This window comes from Python bivittatus, unplaced genomic scaffold, assembly GCF_059951505.1.
Source record: "Python bivittatus isolate LINGU-HERP-01145 unplaced genomic scaffold, Pbiv_v1 ctg000480_np1212, whole genome shotgun sequence".
Classification (NCBI taxonomy): Eukaryota; Metazoa; Chordata; class Lepidosauria; order Squamata; family Pythonidae; genus Python; species Python bivittatus.
Window position 1 is genome coordinate 41,354,774 of NW_028277075.1, and position 19,488 is coordinate 41,374,261.

A 19,488-nucleotide genomic window follows, 5' to 3' on the forward strand; every position below is an offset into this window, starting at 1 on the left:
CTTGTGGATAAGTCCATCCATGGTTAAGCTGAACCCAATTTTTGGGGTGTATGTTGGCACCTAAAATTCTCAGCTTATCAATGAGTACAGTACGGTATTGTTGTTTTTTCAGTCATTAAGTCGTGTCAAAATCTTCGTGACCCCATGAACCATATTGCGCCAGGCTTTCCTGTCCTTCACTGCCTCCCTGAGTTTGCTCAGTTTCATGCTCATTGCTTCAGTGATGCTATCTAACCATCTCATCCTCTGCCGTCCTCTTCTCCTTTTGCCTTCAATCTTTCCCAGCATCAGGGTCTTTTCCAAAGAGTCCTCTCTTCACATTAGGTGACCAAAGTATCTGAGCTTGAGCTTCATTATCAATCCTTCCAATGAGCAATCAGAGTTGATTTCCTTTAAGATTGACTGGCTTGACCTCCTAGCAGTCCAGGGGACTCTTACCACAGTTCAAAGGCATCAATTCTTCTGCGGCCAGCCTTCTTTATGGTCCAGCTCTCACAGCCATACATTACTACTGGAAAAACCATAGCTTTGACTATGCGGATCTTTGTCGGCAAGGTGACGTCTCTGCTTTTTAATATGCTATCTAGTTTGCCATAGTTTTCCTCCCAAGGAGCAAGTGTCTTTTAATTTCATGGCTGCAGTCTCTGTCTGCGGTGATGTATTTACATACATGCATACATAGAAGTTCAAAGTTATTCAACAAAAATATTTTAATTAACTTGTTTGGTTGCTAGCTTATTTTGTATTTTTTTCTTCTATTTGCCTAAAATACATAAATAATATCCCTCATCCATATGTAGTATCTTAAACATCTTTTAAATAAATATGTGAACAAAGTAGATCAGCCACAATGCCATATTCTACACGTATCAGTTTTGCATTATTAAAACCAGGCAAGCACTTCATATCAATTGCATAGTGTGTGATAATGGTAACGTGAGATGATACCCGCTTCTAAAGTTTCTTTGAAGGTCACACCATTGTCTGATATGATTTTCAAGGAAGTGTGGTAATTTGAAAGAAGGATCTGATTTGAATTTAGTATATGCAGTAGAAGATAAAAAGCTGCAACAAAATTATACATTACAAAATGTATGATATCTCTAAGGACTATAAAGATCTGAGTGACAAAAAAACCCTGGAACTTAATTATGTACTGTTGCAGTTTAATACATATGTCTGTTTATATCTATTCGTTGGCAAACTCATTTCCTGTAATCTGATCTACAGAATGTCCAAACTGATCTGTTATTTGCAAATTTATTAAAATAAATAGGATAGGCAGCACAGCCATATCCCCTAAGAGGTCAGTCACAATGTCATCAAAATGTATCTGTGTAATTGGGTTAAAAGTATGTATTTATTCCAGATCAATTGTACACAGTGACAAAGAAGATGTGAGTGGTACCACTCTCAAAAGGAATTATTATAGTTATTTTCTACTATACAACATGGGCTAAGCTATTTTTGAGGAGGAATGAAACTCTGAAAGGAATGTACATTCTTAATACTAATACAAAAGTAAGAACTTAGCACAATGTATGTATCCAGCTACTTTCTTCAAACCATTTAGAAGGCAGGCTGGTATTATAGTCTATCGATGAGTGAAATGCATCATAGGCCCAGGCTACAAAAATACTGGAAATCATGGCTTCAAATACTTGCATCCACATCTTAAAAATACATTAAGTCTTCCGCCAGTTACAAACATATGGAAAATGCTAACTTGGATGACTTGCAGATTGAAATTAATAGTACATTATGGTAGAAGACCAAACCTTATTACACTATAAATGTGTGCACTCTCTCTCACGCTATCTAGTTACATACATGAAATTATTTCCCATTCATGACTCTAATAGATGCTCTGATAATTAGATCTACCTGATGCTTTCTGATTTAGAGGTCAAGCCAACTTGACCTCTAAAAGTTGAGATAACCTTTGCAGCAGGGGGGGAAACATAATAATTGGTTTCAGGTGAAAACTTCAGCGCTTACTGAAATTCGGTGACAATCTATATTATCCGGAGAACCAATATGAGAATGTTGGATACATTCTTCTGTTTTACTATATAGAAAGAAATAATGAAAAATGCTATAAAAATAAGTAACAAAAAGAAAAAAGAGAGACACACACATACATACACATCTAAGTAAAGAGCAAGCACCTGGTCAATCCAAGATTAAAAATCTTGGGCTGCACTGTTTTTTGGGGTTTTTTTTTTTGCTATACCCCATGCTTAGTAATTCCATCTTTCTTTCTATACCAATAAATTCCAATTTTTTGGTATCTAACTCAAAATCACATTCACAACTTTAAACCATATCACTTTTCCCAAAACTAAATTAGCAAACTTATAGGTATTAAACCAAAACAGATCATAGTGAGACAAGTGCCCACGTCGTATGAGGGATAGAAATTTGACATTCAATCACCTTCCACCTGGGAGTGCACCTGGCATAAGTGCCTATTTGTAACAAGCCAGCAGTGGTAATTCATTTTCTAAAACATTTATTGGATGTTTTATTTTCACAAGGAAATTCAGTTGTATTCAACTAGTAGGCTTGCAGTGCTAATATGAAGACAGGGAAAATGGTATCTACTGAAATGAGAATATTTACAAATGTAGAATATAATGTGGTTTTCCTATGAATGAAATGCCATCTGCTGGACAAATACAAAACTATTCTTTGTACTTCCTCATTCTTCAAGACACACAAGAATGTTTCCTAAGAAATTCATACATTGCAATAGATTCTTAAGAACTGATTTGGGAACACATTTGTCACTTTGCATTCCTGAATTAAGAAAAGGTTGGACTCAATTGCTAAATAGCTTCTCCCAATCTATGCCACTTTTGGAAAGGAGTTAACTTCTAAGATTGTTTTACAATTTTATCTGAGCATTCATGGAGTTTGAATAAGTTATCTGAGAGTGGATTTATTATTTTATTAGCAATGATATAAATACACCTCATTTTTGCCTCTGGTAATTAGGCTTTGTAGAGTAAGTTTGTTTCAACAGTTGTAAAAGTTGTTTGACCAATGGGATTGGGAAAAATATTTTTAGTTTATGGTAAGCATAATTTCTGTTAAACCCCTTTTTAAAAAGTATTGTCAGCATTTTAATGATAGTGCTAATTTTGTGAGGAGTAACACATAATATTAATCAGGAGAAAGTATCCATTTGAGTATCTCTTTTCATAAACCATCCCTGCCTATTACTTAAGTGTGTGATCCATAAAAATATGATTAACTATTAACAGTGAAAAGAGCTATAACTTTCTAAAGATGGAGTATTGGTATAATTACATAGAAATAAAATACAGTAATTAATGTTGTGTGTTAGAGCTAAGCTTTCTGTTTTTCTCATATCCCTGATAAAACAGGTTCTTGCCTACCAAGCCATAATGTTAAGAAAGCACAGAATTCTGTTGACTTTTTTTAAATTAAGGACAGTTTGAAAGACAGATCAAATTTAGAAGCACATATCTATGAAAAAGTGCATATCAAATAAATGGAGACAAAAGGTTTAAAATTCACCTTTTGGCATTTTTAAAAAAATCTGTTTCTTTTCCTAAAAATAGACTGGGTGGAGAAAGAAATCTGGATCAGCAAGGATACAATGAGGACTTTAATCCCTGTCCATTTATACCATTTCTCTTATTTAAATTGGCCTCTCCCCAAACTGCTAACATGTAGATGCATTACAGACACAGCTTGTGGAATTATGGAACAGGAAGAGTCCCTCCTCTCTCCTGCAAATTTTGTCTTTGCCTCCTTTCCCACTAAAGTTCCAATGTGTTTTTCCCATGTTTATTTATCTATTTATTTACCATACTTATAGAACACCAACTCCAATAGACTTATGGCGGTTGACAACATAAACCATAAATAAAAACAAACTTTAAAACTTCTCCCTCCAGAAAGATGCACAAACCCTGATGTCAGAGCAGTTCCTCAGTAATTCAAGCTTCGAAAGACCTGGACAGCAGCTCTGCCTTGACTTTCCTCCCAAACATTGTAAGGCAAGGCACCATCCAAACCTCTGGAAGCACCATATGCCACAAGAGTGGGCACAGCATGGAAAACAACATGCTTTCTCCTTCAATTACACTTTGGGGGGGAATTCTCAACATGCCCCTCTGGGCCGAACATATTGGACAGGTCAGTCAGTGAAAGTTTATTTTGGTCAAAGGAGCACCATGCAAAGCCCAGCCCGAGTCTGGCCCAGCAGCATGGCACAAAGCTGCAGCTGCCCCAGCCAGTCGCCCTCGCCACCCTGGACTCCAAGACCCCTGCCACCCTGGGTTCTGCCACCCCAGCTGACCTTCACTATCTTCTTGCTCCTACTGCTGACAAGGCCTGCCCAGCCTGGCTCTTTGCAAGGCAGCTACTGGCCACATGAGGCCATCTTCCCCAGATCTCATGAGGAAACCATTGTGCACGACATGGGGAAGAAAGCCTCATATGGCCAGCAGCTGCCTCGCAAAGGGCCATACCAGGCATCCTCATCAGCAATGGAGCAAAAAGACGGTGAAGATTGTTTTGAAGATCTCTATTAGCCTTAAGACAGTTAAATAGGTAATTTCTGAAAGTGATTAGAAAGTGAGGTTAGCGAACCCAGTGTCTTTTTAAGGCTCCACTGCAGTTGAGAGCATGATGGCTTTCCTTCATCTCCTGCCATTCAAACCCACAGGAAACTGCTATCCTCTGATCTCCTCATGAGCAGCAGCCATCCAGAGCACAAGTGGGCAATCTCCCATCTTCTCCTTATCCTCTCTGCTCATTTGGAGACCTGCTAGCTCGCCATTCCTCACCCGGAAGTCCCAAGGTATCTGAAAACTTTAGCTTGTTCAATTTTGTGTCCATTTCATTGCCACGTGTGGATTCTGGGGTGCTTAGGAAATACCAATATTCTTGTCTTTTCATAATATATTGTTAATTTATCATCTGTGCAATGAGTGGCAAATTATCTTAGTGCATGTTTTAAGCCAACCAGAATCTGGAACAGAAGGATTGCAACATTTGCATAAAGTAGCATTGGAAAATGTCTGTGTGCTAGCTTTGGTGGAAAAAAATCAGGAGTGTTCTGACAAGCCAGCAAGGAATTTATACTGGATAAACACTGAATAATGATGGGGCTAGAATGCAGCATTGACTCCTCTCACTGAGAGAATTGCTTTTGAGAGACAGCCTTGTGAAGTAGATCAAACTTTTATACAGTTTTCATGCAAATTATATATCAGTAATAATAGCCATTTATCTATTGTAGATTTACTGAGTTTGTCCTAGTTTAACTCTAGATATCGAGTCTAATGCAGTTTTAAAATTGATAAAAGCTGCATATAGTGCTGAGCTAGGTTTATCTGTATACAGTAATCTTCGAGTTATGATGCAATTAAGACCGGAATTTCTGCCGCCAAGCAATGCAGTCATAAAGCGCGACGTCACATGACCCCTTTGCTTTGAAGAGAGGCTAAGACTGGGATCCATCACTCTGGGTTGTTGTGAATAATTTCAGCAGTCAAAAGGTCATCCCCTGGTGCTTCTCTTGGCTTGAGCTGGCTAATCATTAATCAATGGTTCATATCTGTGCATGTTCCTGGGGGCCAATAAAGAAGCATATCAGCTTCCAATTTGAATTGGTTGGAGCAGGGCTCCCTTTGTCCATATAAAGAATGAAAGTGTGCCTCCCGAACATCAGCTGGAATGATAGATGAGGAAGTAGTAGGGTGATTTGTTGGTTATAAGGTGCCAAAATTGTGAGGAGTTCCAAGCCTGAGCTGCAGCTATCAAGTGTTGCCAGAAGGCCTGGGTTGCTTCCCTTTTCTTTTTATGGAGTAATTGTTTGTATTGCCTTTTCTGCTGTAATAAATCATCAGTAGAACACAGCAAAGGGGCCTTCTTATTTTCAAGGCTATCTGAGCTCTGAGGCAACCCAAGTCAAACCAATTTTGTGAACAGAAAACCTGATTTCTACGTTTTAGGGGAGCAACTGATTTAAGATCTGGTGGTAATAACTGTATTAAAATGCAATAATGATTTAAAATTAACTCGCCTGTGTGCTGTTGTTGCTGGTAACAATTTTGTCTTGAATCTGCTACGCTTGGATAGATCAGTTCTCCCTGAAGCAGGCAGTCCTGCAGACACTTGGATGCCAGCCCATACAGGATTTTATAGTTACAGTCAAAAGTCTACTGGCCACCAATGCAGTACCCTCCCCAACTCATGAGGTGCCTCTCATGCACCCCCTTGCAGCCTCCCCAACCTGTCCGGCACCGCTTGCACACTGCTGCACATCCTCCCCAACAGGTGTGGCACCTCTCGTGCTCCCCCATGCACCCTCCCCAACCTGCAGTGCCTCACACACATCACTGCGCACCCTGACCTGTGCAGCACCTCTCGCGCACCAACCTGCACAGCACCTCTTGCGCACTGCTGTGCACCCTCCCCAACCCATGCAGTGCTTGTTGCGCACCCTCCCCAACCCGCACAGGACCTCTCGTGCACCGCTCGCACCCTCCCTGATTCTCCACCACACCCATGTGTACCCCATCACTTCCCCCCCACTCACCAGCAGCCACTTACCTGCTTGCCAGTCTGGGACCTGCAACTTCCTGCCAGCTTCCCCACTGACTTTGGTTATGGGAAGCTGGCAGAAAGTTGCCTCACCTAATGACCATGGGATTCAGTTAACGATGGCAACTGGGATTGTAGGGGTTTCTGTCACTAAGCGATGCAGTCACACTCAAATGGGGATCACATGACCATGGGACGCTGTGATGGTCATAAGTGCAAGGACCTGTCATAAAGTTACCTTTTCAGTGCCGTCATAAGTTCAAACAGTTGTTAAATAGGGCAGTCATAAAGGAAGGATACACCACTAATTAAAATGATTTATTTCAAACTAATTATTGTTAATAGCTGGGCAACTACATCCCAGATGTTGAAGTTTTTAAAAAGTGTTAATATCAACCAGAAGAAAAATATGCACAATAATATAATCTGGGAACTAATCAAAACGCCAGTTACAGTATGAACTATACAATTCTAAATATTTAGGCTACCCTAAATACCTCCTTTGCTTATCTAAAACAATCTCAGGCTGAAACACTTTTGGGAGAAGCCCTTCCCTCTCCCCTGGTACTGTGAGGCACATTTTAGAAGGATTTGGGATAGGTCGTCCCCTGTGGCTGCCCGTTTTGGAATTTCCTTCTGAAATAAATTTCTTTAGCATCTTCAAACACAGGTAAAAGACCTTTTTATATGAACAAGACTTTGACCATCTCACTGACTGACTGATTTCATCAGAGAGACCAAATATGTTGTCTTCAAGGAGAATAGATATTAGTAAACCAATTCTATCCAATTATAATCTGGAAAATTACTAGCAGTCCTCCAGGAATGGGCAGCATGCATCAAAGTAAATAAATAAATTAGTTTCAGGAATATTCTCAAAATCCAGACTTGCTTTTTGAAAGAAAGTAATTAAGTTGTACGTAGTGGCTGAGATTGATCTACAAATTTAATGTCTTTGGGTCAAATTTCACCTGTTCCCTAAAATCTGTAGAGGGTCTTAGGCTAGCAACTTTCTCGTCTCTCTCTTTTTATTAGTTTTATTATAATATGGCTTATTTCTTAACAAAATATTAAGACATCAGTGCATACAATAGATGAAAAATATATACAATGGCTGAGTTCATGGATCCTGCTAAACCAAGATTTTAAACTATGGTTTGCTGCACTATCCACAGTGGTGTGACTTGTTTACAAGATCTGAACAAGATCTATTCAATGGAATTATTCAGTGATTCCAGTCTTACCATAAGATGGCACTGTTACATAAAATAATGTGCAACCGAGGGGGGCGACATTTTTTTTCCCCCCAAATAGCCTGCATACAGAAACAAACAAACCAGGCATTTTTATTTCATAACTAGTTTACCATTCAAGGTCAAAAATGTGCAAACTTCCACACAAGGGCCTCTTTCAGATTTCAACATACTACCTTAACAGGCTTAATTTTTTTTTGGTGTGGGGGGGTTACCTTTGAGTCATTGTTGACTCCTGGCAACTGCCTGGACTAGTCCCCGCAGTTTTCTTGGCAAGATTTTGGAAGTGGTTTGCCATTGCCTTCTTCCCAGGGCTAAGTGAGAGTGACTGGCCCAAGGTCACACAGCTGGCTTTGTGCCTAAGGCAGGATGAACTCATGGTCTCCCAGTTTTCAGCTTGTCTTAACCACTACACCACAGTGGCTTAATTACCGGTCTTTCATTTCATGAGAGAGAGGATTTCAAAACAATAGGAAGAAGAAGGCATTGTGGTTTAGAAAGCATTATAGGAAAAATATTTTCTGAAGTCTTGGAGAGAGAGGGATTTTAGAGATCTGATTATTTTAACAATAAAGGCAGAGCTATGAAATATATTTGCAAGTTTTATTATAAACTTCTTTTTACCTGTAAACTCCAGCTAGATGGCAGCACCTAGCCAATCTTGGCTGAACTCTGGAGTTAAGCAATAGCAGACCTGGGAGACAACCAAAAAGTCTCAGAGATGGAGATTAGAGTAGGCAGTTGAAAAAACCTGTGTGGAAAAGATAATGGCAAACCTCATCTGTATGACTGCTAAGAAAACAGGATAGAAATGCCTTTGTGGTAGCTAAATAGTCACCAAAAGTCAACCTCAACTTGAGAAAGACTTTAACCTGCAAGCCATCACTTGTAAAAGTTTATGCAGACTAGAAGACGACGACAAAATAGTTTTAACCAGTGTCTTTCTTAGCACTGTAGATTTTAAATTCAGTGTAATCCTGGTCAGTCATCAAAAGCCTTATGAAATAACAGAAAAGGTTCCTAAGTAAGTACTGCCAACTCTTAACTCTTCTGTTACAAGCTAGAAGTGAAATTTTCAATGACCAATCCATATTAAGAAGACAAGCACTTTTTTTTAACCTTTAGAACTCAGTAGCTGAATTCACACACTGTGGGTGGTTTCATTTTGGCTTACCATTTTGCCTGATTCCAGCCACTGGAACATATTTCAACCATGGTTAAAAACAAACCATCGTTTAGCATGTATGAACCCAGCCAGTAGTTAATCCTTTTTTTGTTGTTGTTAAATCGTTAAGTAGGTGTGTCTAGGCATATGCAAGCTTATTTAAATATATATGCAGCACAAGTCAAATCAACTGCAGCTTTATTTGCTAGAACTGGAAATCTTGGTTTCTGCTAGTCAGTTTCCCAAAAAGCTAAAAAAGTTTCCCACTACATAACTTTTTCAAAGAACTCTTATTTTTGCAGTTTCACAACCAGACAAGAAAGCTTAAAGAATTTTGTTAAATGCAACCTCCTTAGCTGCTCAAATCCTCTAGGTTAGAAGGAGATTCTTTTATTCATTTCTTCTCAGTGCTGTTTCTTCAAAAGGGGAAGGAGACATTGAAATAGACAATCTATAAATTTCATCTGCCTTAATTTAAATTGGCACAATTTCAGAGTACTCCTATTGCACCATACTTAATTCATTTTTTTCCAAATTAAAAGTCAACAGAATACCTGTAAGAGGACTGTAGAGGAGCCTACAGAGCCATAAGCACTGCTGTGTTTATTGGGTCTTTCTATGTACAGAGAAGCTTTGGAAGACAAGAAAACACAAAAATAGTTCTGCAACCAGCACACAATACAGAATAGGAGTGGGAGGTATCCTTAGTACAGACTGGGGTAACTACCTCTGGACATCTGGAAAACTGCATTATTGCTCTGTTCTGTCTCTCTCATTATCAGATCTTTTGTTGTTAGGGAAACAAATTAATAATCATTATGTTTTCCTATTAATCACATCATCATTAGGGCCTTCCATAAAATACGTGAACATAAAATGCTGATTCCACAAGAAAAAACTTACAGTACTTGAAAATACTTGGCCTGGTGTCACTTTGAAACAGAATTGGAGGAACGCGGGTGTCCAAGCTTCTGGGAACTGTAATTTGACAATATCTGGAGGGCCATAGGCTCCCATGTCTTATTTTGTGGCCTAAACAACTAACTTAAGATATGATAAGATTATTTTCACTGCAACAGGCTCTCCCTCAGTCATTTGTGAAAACTCCTCTTTCCTTCCTTCCCCTCCCCCAGATTAGGGCTTTTACACACCGGGGGGGGGGGGGAATAGCAAAGCTCCCATTCATTTTCATGTTCCTTACTTGTGAGAATGTTCTCAGGAAAGGCAAATGCAAACGCGTTTTGAAGTTGTTGAAACAGCACAGAACGAGAAATGCATTAATAATTTTCATTCAAAACCTGTCCCTTAAGCAGTATAGGTTTTATAACAGAAGATATTCGGAAAACAGAACATAAGATTTATCGGAACTTGATAAAAGACACACCCCAACCCCCCTTTTCAGGTGTTACTGCTGTATTAAAACTTTGCACAGGTCGACAGCTGCACTCTGCAGCCCGCTTCCTGGGAAGCTGGTCTTGTTCGCTGCTGTTGCTGGCAGTCAACCATGTTTAGACGCGCGCGGGAAGGTCGGACGTGCACGTGCAGAGGGCCAGAGATCGGACCTCGCAAATCCAAACCCTCCCTTAGCAGTTACCTTTACCTCGCTGGCTCGGCTCATGGTGCACACGGCTCCTTTTCCTCCAACCCCTGGCAATGGCTCCTTTCTTCTGTCACCTCTCTTCGCCCAGTGCCCCGCCCTCTCGCTCCTTCGGGCTTGCTTTCATTCCGCCCTGCCCGTTTTCCTGGTTCCGCCCATCCAGCCCGCCTGAAACGTATCAGCAGACGGGTTGCCCGGCTCACATTTCAGCGGCGGGCCCAACCTCCGGCTCCCCCGGAGCTCCTGATTGGTGGGTATCCCGCCGAGTCATTTGCATGTCGCCTCCGATCGGTGAGCCGAAGAGAGCAGCGAAGAGAGAAGTTCGCGCAAAGCTTCTGCAAGTGTCTCGCGGGGGCGCGGAGGGGGGAAACACCGGCAGGCAGCCGCCGCCGCTCCGGGCTGCTTTGGGTTTCCTTTCTCCCTCTCCTCCCTCCCTCCCTCTTCGTCGTCTCCTGGAGGTGTCCGAAATTGATTCTGGACCGTCACTGGGGAAGGGCTTGTTCGCCTTCCGCCGCTGAAGGACCCCCCATTAGGCGACAGGCATTGCCGCCTCGGAGCTCCGCCTGATCCCCGCTGCTTCTCCTGCTGGCCCCAAGATTTTCCATCCTGTCTCCGAGACGGAAAAGAAATGATCTCACCCGGCCCGTGGAATGGAGACAGCTGGCACCCGTGAAAACCTGAAGGAACCGCAGGAGCTCCTGCCCGTGCTGGACTCGCATCCCGGCGCCTAAGCCCGCGGCCGCCCTCGGTCGCCTTCGGGAACTGCGCGGGACTCGGCGTTCGTGCGTGCCTGGGAGGAGCGGGACCGCCGAGCTTTCCTATGGCTGGGATATACAGCTCGACTTTGAAGACCCTGGAAGACCTAACCTTGGACTCCGGGTATGGGGCAGGGGACTCCTGCAGGTCCCTCAGCCTCTCATCCTGCAAGTCCAACAGCCAAGCTTTCGCCTCGTCTCAGCACCGGGGCAACTGGTGGTACTACTCCGGCTCCATGAACAGCCGGAACAACAGCTGGGATACTGTCAACACCGTCCTGCCGGAGGACCCCGAAGTTGCGGACATCTTCGCCAAATGCGCCAAACTGCCCGACCTCGAGGAATTCCCTTGGAGCGAGGAAGACGTCGAGAAGATCCTGCGGAAGGGGAAGGAGGTGGGCAGGAGGGACTTCAGCCCCGAAGCCGCGGGGAGGCTGTCGATGCTCCTCCGGAGGCCGCTGATCCGCATCTCTCGGGAGGCGCAACGCCTGAGCGTGATGCACGCCAAGTGCACGAGGTTCGAGATCCAGAGTGCCATCAAGCTGATCCAGAGCTGGTCCTTGTCAGAGAGCTGCGTCCTGGCGACCGTCAAAGCTCTTTCGCTGTACAGCATGAGTGCCGGAGACGGCCTAAGGAAAGGCAAATCGGCCCGCTGTGGCCTCACCTTCTCTGTTGGGCGCTTTTTCAGGTGGATGGTAGATACGCGGATCTCTGTTCGGATCCACGAGTATGCGGCCATCTCTTTAGCCTCTTGCCTGGAGAACCTGGTGGAGGAGATCAAGGGCCGTGTCCTGGCCAGCCAGAACCCAGACGGAGACGGGGCGGGGAGCGAGGTCTCCGCCGAAGTTCTCGAGGCGGTGATTAACAACGACGCTGAGCTTTGGGGCGTCCTGCAGCCCTACGAGCATCTGATCTGCGGGAAGAACGCCAACGGTAAGGAGCGGGTGGCCCTGCGAGTGGGTGCGACCTGGCCTACACGCGTGCCTGCCTTCACCAATGGGGCAGAATTGGTTTTCTTGCCCCCTTAAGACTTTATTTTTGCGTTTTTCAGGTTTAGCTCCTCGTCTAAGCCATTATGAGAATCAGGATAGGAATTTGCCTGCAGATCTCTGCATACCACTGGGGGAGTTTCTTGGTGGCATTTGTTTCAGAGGAACTGCACTTGTTAGTGTGGATAATTAAAATAGTGTAAACCAAAGTATGCAAAAGAAGCAGATCATAACAGCTGGAAAAAAGCAAAATAATATTGCCCTAAGTGATCTGCTCTGTGTTCTGTAAACGGAGAGAGTAAAAAATAATGAACTAAATGGTTTTTAAAAGTACTATTTACAGTTAAATTGTAATATCCTATACATGTGCACTTAAGAGTTCAGTCACACTTGAAGTGTTGGAGAAGTAATTCTGAGGGATTTACACAGAATTGCAATCTGTCACGCTATTCATGGTGTGATGACCTCCAAACTCTACTATACTGAATATTTAAGTCTTTAAAGTCTTTTAAGTCCATGTAGTTAGTATATGCTTTGCATTTACTGGCTGGAATCCAAAAAATGGAATGAGATGTGCTAACTAATGGAGAGTGAAAGAAAACTAAGACCAGAGTCTGTCTGTGAACCTGTCAATTCAAGCACTGTGTGCAATTAATTACTGCTACCTCTTAAATTATACATCACAGAGTAGCATTGAAATAATGACAATGATATTACTGAAGCAAAGGCTGGCTTTTTCTAAAAGCAAGTTGCAAAGTGATTTTGTGGTATTCTTCAGAGCTCTTTCTTTTTAACCCAAGATGTGTTGGGCATTTTTCACCAACAAGCCAAAGGCTTTGCATCAGCTTCATGGTAGAGCCCTATTGAGCAAACAATGGGACTTAAGCTGGTCAGGGCTAATTCATTCTTTTGATTCAGTAAGATCTTGCTTTCTTAAGAAACACAAGATTTCCCACCCAGTTCCATATACAGAAGCCGGATGGATAGGCAGCTGTACCTTACTTCAATACTGCAATTGGACAGTATCTTCTACTGCACCTGAGAGCAGCAAACTAGTTTTGAGGCCCCATGGTCCTGATACAGTTGTGTCCTCTATAATCTCTCACCACTTCCTGGTTCTGCTTAATGGTAGGGCAGATCCTCATAACAACTGCAGTTGAAGTTTGCATTTAGGCTGTGGATTTTAGACAGCAGATGGAAGCTTATATAGGTGACTATATTCTTCCATACAAAGAAATAAAGGAATAAACCACCTTTGCATAAGTAGTGCAAACTAGGGAGAAAACTAGGTTGAAACCCTTTTTTTACAATCCTATTTGGATTCTTTTCAGAGGGATCTTTTTGAAAACAAGAGCAATAACAGCACTATTTTTCCTTTATTTTTTTAATTGAATACTCAACCTATAACCCAAAGTGGTTCAGGACAGGCATAGGTTGCCATCTCTGTGAACTAAATCTTAAACATGACTAATCCTAGCTGGATCAAAGCATAAATACATAGTTTTGGAGAGGAGGGTTCCTATCATCCTTACTCAAAGTATAACAGCAATCTGCTGAATGTCTTTTCCTTCACTTATTCATTTATTTATTTCATTACATTTAATATAGCCACCCAGTCTAGCAGACTCTGGGTGACTATATATTGCTACCAGCTCTAATGTGGCTGATAGGTAAGGTGTAGCTGGCTGAATGTCATGGAACTCAGTGTCTATTATGTGACTCACAGTCAGCCTTTCAACTCTCTCACCCAGCCCTATGTAATATTCTGTGAAAGTTCTTGGGAATGTAAAGATAGTATTAAATAAATGTTCCTGGCAATAGTAAGGAAAAAATGTGAAAATGAACCAGAGTACAGTCTGGTTTCACCTTGGTGTCTCTAGAGCCATCCTGCATCAGTTTCACTTAGGGTGCAGAAATGGCAACTACTGTTCTCTGTCTTAAAGTTACTTATCAACTTGTGTAATCAAAAACAGGAAATGAGTAGGGCTCTTTCATTTAAGGCTGTGTTGTCATCAGCATACACCAGCATATGTTGGCTGTGGGGAAAAGCTCAGCCTGTTGACAAATCCCATTCATAAAATGATAATGCTACAGACTGAATGTAGCCCAGATCAGTTTCTGCCCTTCATTACCAAAAGAATGGAAGAGTCCTCCTGGATCAGACTACTTCCAAGAGTCTGTTAGTCTTATAGTGACAACCACATGCTTGTGGAAAGCACAAATATAGGACATGTTTCTCTTTCTGTTTTTCTTTTGCCTTTATTTTGAACAGGTTTACATCCTTTTTTTAAAAATTCTCCTTGTTTAGCTAGTAAACCTCCTTTTTGCTCTAACAGTTTTCTTGATGCCATTTTTAGTCATGCTGAACACTGATAGACATAATTTGACCTTGTTTTACCTGCAGTACAAATTCTAGTTGCATTTCTATTATTGTGGTTTTGAGTAGTCACTAAATATCATTGAGAGATTCAACCCCTTTGACTTTCCCCATCAACTTCCTTTCTAGTAACTTGTTTCTCTTTTTTTCCCCTTAAGCTTCTTGTTTTGAAGTCATGTGTGACAGTCCTAGATTTAACAATCTCTCTCTGATAAATAAATTAAGCTTGACACCAAAGCTATTACCATGTGATTTGATGCTTCCTATGCAGAGGGAATTACAATGGAAGGCAAAGCTGGAGGGGCTGCTGGGAGGAAAGAAAAGGCTGGAAGGGAAAGAGAAGATGGGCTATAATTGCTACCTTAGTGCAGCTGTGCAGGGAAAGAGAATTCCGAATGCAACACCTGCCCATGTTTTGCAAGTTGCAACAGTTTAAGAGAAGCTGATTTTTCTTCCTGACTTCATTGAATGAGAGTGACTCTCTTCAAAAGCAAAAGCAGATGTCAGGAATTATGCAAAAGTAAGCCTCCCCATTAAAAAAGATAGTTTTAAAAGTTATTAGGTTTGTCGAGTTTTTGTCTTATTTCCAGTGAAGCAGTTTTATTTTATAAAGTTGTACATTTTTATCATTGATTTATTTAATGTAGAAAGATGTATTAAAAGCAAGTGGTATATTTATTTTTGTCCAACCCTAGCCACAATAAAATCATTAGTTTTATTCATGGGATGGGGGTTGTACAAATTCATTTTAAGTGGTCACAATGTCACAGAAGTTGAGAACTAGTGTGTTTGTATTATATTCCAGTCTGGATGGAATGCAATATTTTCACCGTCATCCTCTACAAATGATAAATCCTGAACTGGAAACTCCCCATCTCTTAGCCTTTTTCCTGAAGTCAGCTTGTGCTAGCTACTTTTCAAAATTAAACTTACTATCTATTAGAAATATCACCTTTGATATCTGTATTAGCTACACAAACTTTTGTAGTACCACTTTCTTTTTCCAGTCCCCATCCACTTTATCAGGAGTAAAAACAGTGGATAAATAGAAGTCGCATTATCCCATAGCTATGTGGTGCCATAGGTACAGAGCTCCAAGAGACTGGAGAATAAAGATCTAGCCAAGATTCTGATTTAGAAAATAATCAAAGAAAAAGATTTCTTTCTTCATGGACAAACTGAATAGACAGAGGTTTGTATTATATGGTAACTTAAACAGATATGAAAGGAAATGTTTATAAGTATTCAAAATGTGAAGTAGCCAGCAGTGTTACATTCATGAATTGAATACAAAGCTTTGATTTGTCATTCAAAGGGCTGGTTTCATTTCACAGTGTTAGATGCTTTTTTAGATCAGTCCATCAAATGTATTTACCTAGATATAAATTTTGGCTTCTTATGCCCACATGTGCATTTAATTTAGTTTTAGGAATGTATTTATTATGTTAACAAGGAACATGGAATGCAAGACCCAGTGCACTTGATTACTTGAACTTTGCAAAATGAAACTGAGCAAGTGTTACTTCAACTTGAGAAAAAAATGGTGCTGGATTTTTCTGTAAAAGTCAATTTACCATTTCAGAGATGCAGTAGCAACAACAGTGGGTCGGCCAAATAGATTCAATTTCTCATAGCAAGAACAAGATTTGTTTCAACATATACAAATTCAGCATTTTCAATTTGAAGATGGCTTCCAGATGGTCAGTCGTTTATCGAGCCTTAAACCCAGATTTTATCTTCGGCTACCTCTATCCACTAGTACGTGACAGTAGTTCTGCTGATGATTTACTCACAGAGGAAGAGGCCTCTGAAACTTGAGAAACTGGTTCTGAGAAAGTTTCCAGAAGTGACCCGTTGTCACTTTTATTGGTTCCAGATCTTCTGAAGAGGAATATTCTGGGCCTTGGGGGATAACATTAGCCAGAAGGGGACTCTGAGCTAAGGAGACTCCTTAGACCAAAAGCGCTAGAAAAGACCACCTTACCGCTTTCCTAATGCAAATATCTTACCTTTCCAGAAAGACTAATAGCCACTTTGATGGGACAATTTGGATCATTAGACATAGAGACAACAATTAAACATGCCTCAGTTTGCCATGGTTTTCATTAAGAAAGCAAAACTAACCAAAAATAGTTTTTCTGCATAACATGAAATTTGGCCATGACAGATTTGAAATGGTGACACTTTTCAATCAAAGGTACTATAGCTTTGAAAGAAGATAGATTGCTTGTTTTGTAAGAGAGAGGAAAGCTGAGTGGTTTCTGCATTGATGGCTACATCGCTGATTTTCAAAATGTGTCTGTGAGTGCAAAATGTGTGAGTGCAAAAATACTGAATTACTACCTTAGAAAACATAAATTGCTTTTAGATGTTGTAGGGGCGTCTGTTCTTCGGATCAAAAAAGAGAATGCTAGCGCACCATTTCTCTAAGCTATATACTTTGCACTAATTTTCCCTACTTAGGATCACTGGAGAAATCTTCAATAATTAATACAAGCTTTCTGCTTCTCTAAAGTCTCTCCAGTAGATATCTTAAAATAAGTCCTGATTGTTTATGTAGCTTTGTTCCTTCCTTTGAAGGCCAAAGACAGGACTAGAAGTTGTCAGGAGAGCAACTGCATTTATTACCCTTGGTGAGGATTAAACTGATATCCTGCAGTTGCTTCAGCCATGATTCAATTTAGGTATGACTTCACAAGGTAAATGACCATCTCTCCATATCAGTCATCCTTTCTTATCTCCAAGGGTGAGAAACAATAATGCTGATTTATCTTGCCCTAAGGGTATAAGTTGGCTGAAGTCACGTAGGTGAAGCACTTACAATGTTCAATAGCATTTAATTCTGTCTAACTTTAGGTGATCTTCCTAAAATAAAATTTGAGGATCTGAAATCTGGATCAATGAGGATTTTTTTTTTTTTAGTTGAGTAGATTTAGATGTTATGATGCATGTTCAGAAGACAGGAACTGTACGCTTAGGTTTAGATTAATTGTCCTTAATCTAAACAAGTGTCTGAGTGGTTTGAGGAATTAGTGAAGTCACTGAGGATAGCACAGTCCAAACATGGGACTGTTATACAAGCACTTGTTGCAGTATCAGCTATGTTTAAAAAGGTAAAGCCACCCTCAAGTTGTGCTTGATTCCTAGTTATGACAAGGATATATGCATGTTGAGTTTTAGGCATACAGAAATCATTTGCCATTGCTGCATTCTGGAAAGTGTTGTTAACTTCTCAATCTAGTATATAGCCCAGGGACTTCCTGCTGGTCTGCCATCCAAGACCTAATCAGGTCTGGCCTTGCTTAGTTTTCTCAAGATCAGCTAGGTACTGCCAGCTTCTGTGGCAATGTAAGAAGGATAAATTAGTTAGGCAAAAGAGTGGTAAGCAAAGAAAATTAATGATCATCACCTTAGTAGATTACCTCTGGTTTTCTGAATGCAGAAATAGTGCCGAACAGAATTTGTTTCCATATGTTCTGTATATTACAAGCTCTGATTACATAATCATTTCAAGAGTGCTGCATGAAGAAATGCTGCATGCCAGTCTGTGGAATGTTGGATTCTGTATTCTGCCTAACAGCTACATGTTGGGTTTATGAGTTGCTGAATATTTCTGAATCATATACACGTTACAAGAGATGCACTATTTCTGTAAGACTACAGGAGATGCTATGTATTGTTTTAATTAATTACCTCCATATTCTTTAAACTCTTTATAAAAGGAGGCGTGAACAATTTTTAATAGTGTATTTGTTAATTTCACAATTCAAATTTATAAGAAAAGCTATGTCCCATAGAGGACATTGGAACCTTTTGAAGGAAGCTCGGAATATTTTGAATGAAGATGTGAGCAAAATATTCAATGCACAATATGTGAATATTGGATGGATTAACAGATCTACCAAATATGCTAGAATTTTAAAAATCTTGTACACTGATTTGGTACAGTAATTATATGAGAAGTCAAACACCATTCTAATTTGATCTTTTATGTGTTTGAGAATCTGTTAAGAATGGTTGTACCATTATATATTAAAAAGCTTTTTAAGGAAATGTTACAACAGAAGAATTGAATTATGTGCATGGACATCACACACACAAAGACAGCATTATTGACCCATTAGAAGTCATGTGGGGGTTCCTACCTGAGTTCTTATCACTTGGTCTCTCTTACCCAACTGATGGATTGGTATCATCTGACAAAACTAATACAATAACTTTATTACACCAGAGTAACAGTTTATCAGTTGCAGCGGTAGATAGTTTTAAAGGGTTACAACACATTAACACATTTTGTACTTTCTGAATGCATTTTGATATAAGGGATGTAGACACTTTAAAATTCTGCAGGAAGATACTTTAAAACCACAGTATTTAACTGGAAAATAATCGCTACAGTGGTCTAATCATGGCATCAGTACCTTTTTTATTTTGCCGATGGTGATATTTTTAAGAAGAAACATTTATATTAAAAAGTTGAACGCTGGAGAATAGATGAGGATAAGAGAGTATTCAGGGGTGTCTGCGGGGTGCAGCCAAAAGAGTGAAGCCACAACAGCGCGATCATAGTTCTGCCCAGTTGTGTGCATGTGTTGCACATTGAATGTGCATCACAGAGCTTTGATCATACCAATGTGTCTCCCATCTTGACTTTTTTGACCTCTGTTGACCCTCCTGAAAGTATTCTGAGTTGCAGATTGCAGCAACAGTAACTGGTGTTTTTACTGTTCATTGACAATCCCATCCATCCATTTTTACTGATTTAATATA

At 40.5% G+C, this 19,488-nt stretch overlaps 2 protein-coding genes across 4 annotated transcripts in view; one reads left to right on the forward strand and one right to left on the reverse strand.

The window, feature by feature from the left end:
- The window catches only part of CAT (catalase), a 66,452-nt gene extending 55,715 nt beyond the window's left edge, over positions 1-10,737 (reverse strand). The window contains exon 1 of one of the 2 annotated variants that reach the window (XM_088145788.1): positions 10,601-10,737. In XM_088145788.1, coding sequence (XP_088001914.1) covers positions 10,601-10,618 — 18 coding nt within the window. In that variant the 5' untranslated portion in view covers positions 10,619-10,737. Of the gene's footprint in view, positions 1-10,594 lie in introns of both variants that reach the window. The other variant, XM_088145787.1, reaches the window with a different exon arrangement.
- A 90-nt stretch (positions 10,738-10,827) lies between these two features.
- Positions 10,828-19,488, forward strand: part of ABTB2 (ankyrin repeat and BTB domain containing 2) — a 156,414-nt gene continuing 147,753 nt past the window's right edge. Inside the window, exon 1 of one of the 2 annotated variants that reach the window (XM_025166947.2) lies at positions 10,828-12,285. In XM_025166947.2, coding sequence (XP_025022715.1) covers positions 11,418-12,285 — 868 coding nt within the window. In that variant the 5' untranslated portion in view covers positions 10,828-11,417. The remainder of the gene's footprint in view (positions 12,286-19,488) is intronic. The other variant, XM_007428714.3, reaches the window with a different exon arrangement.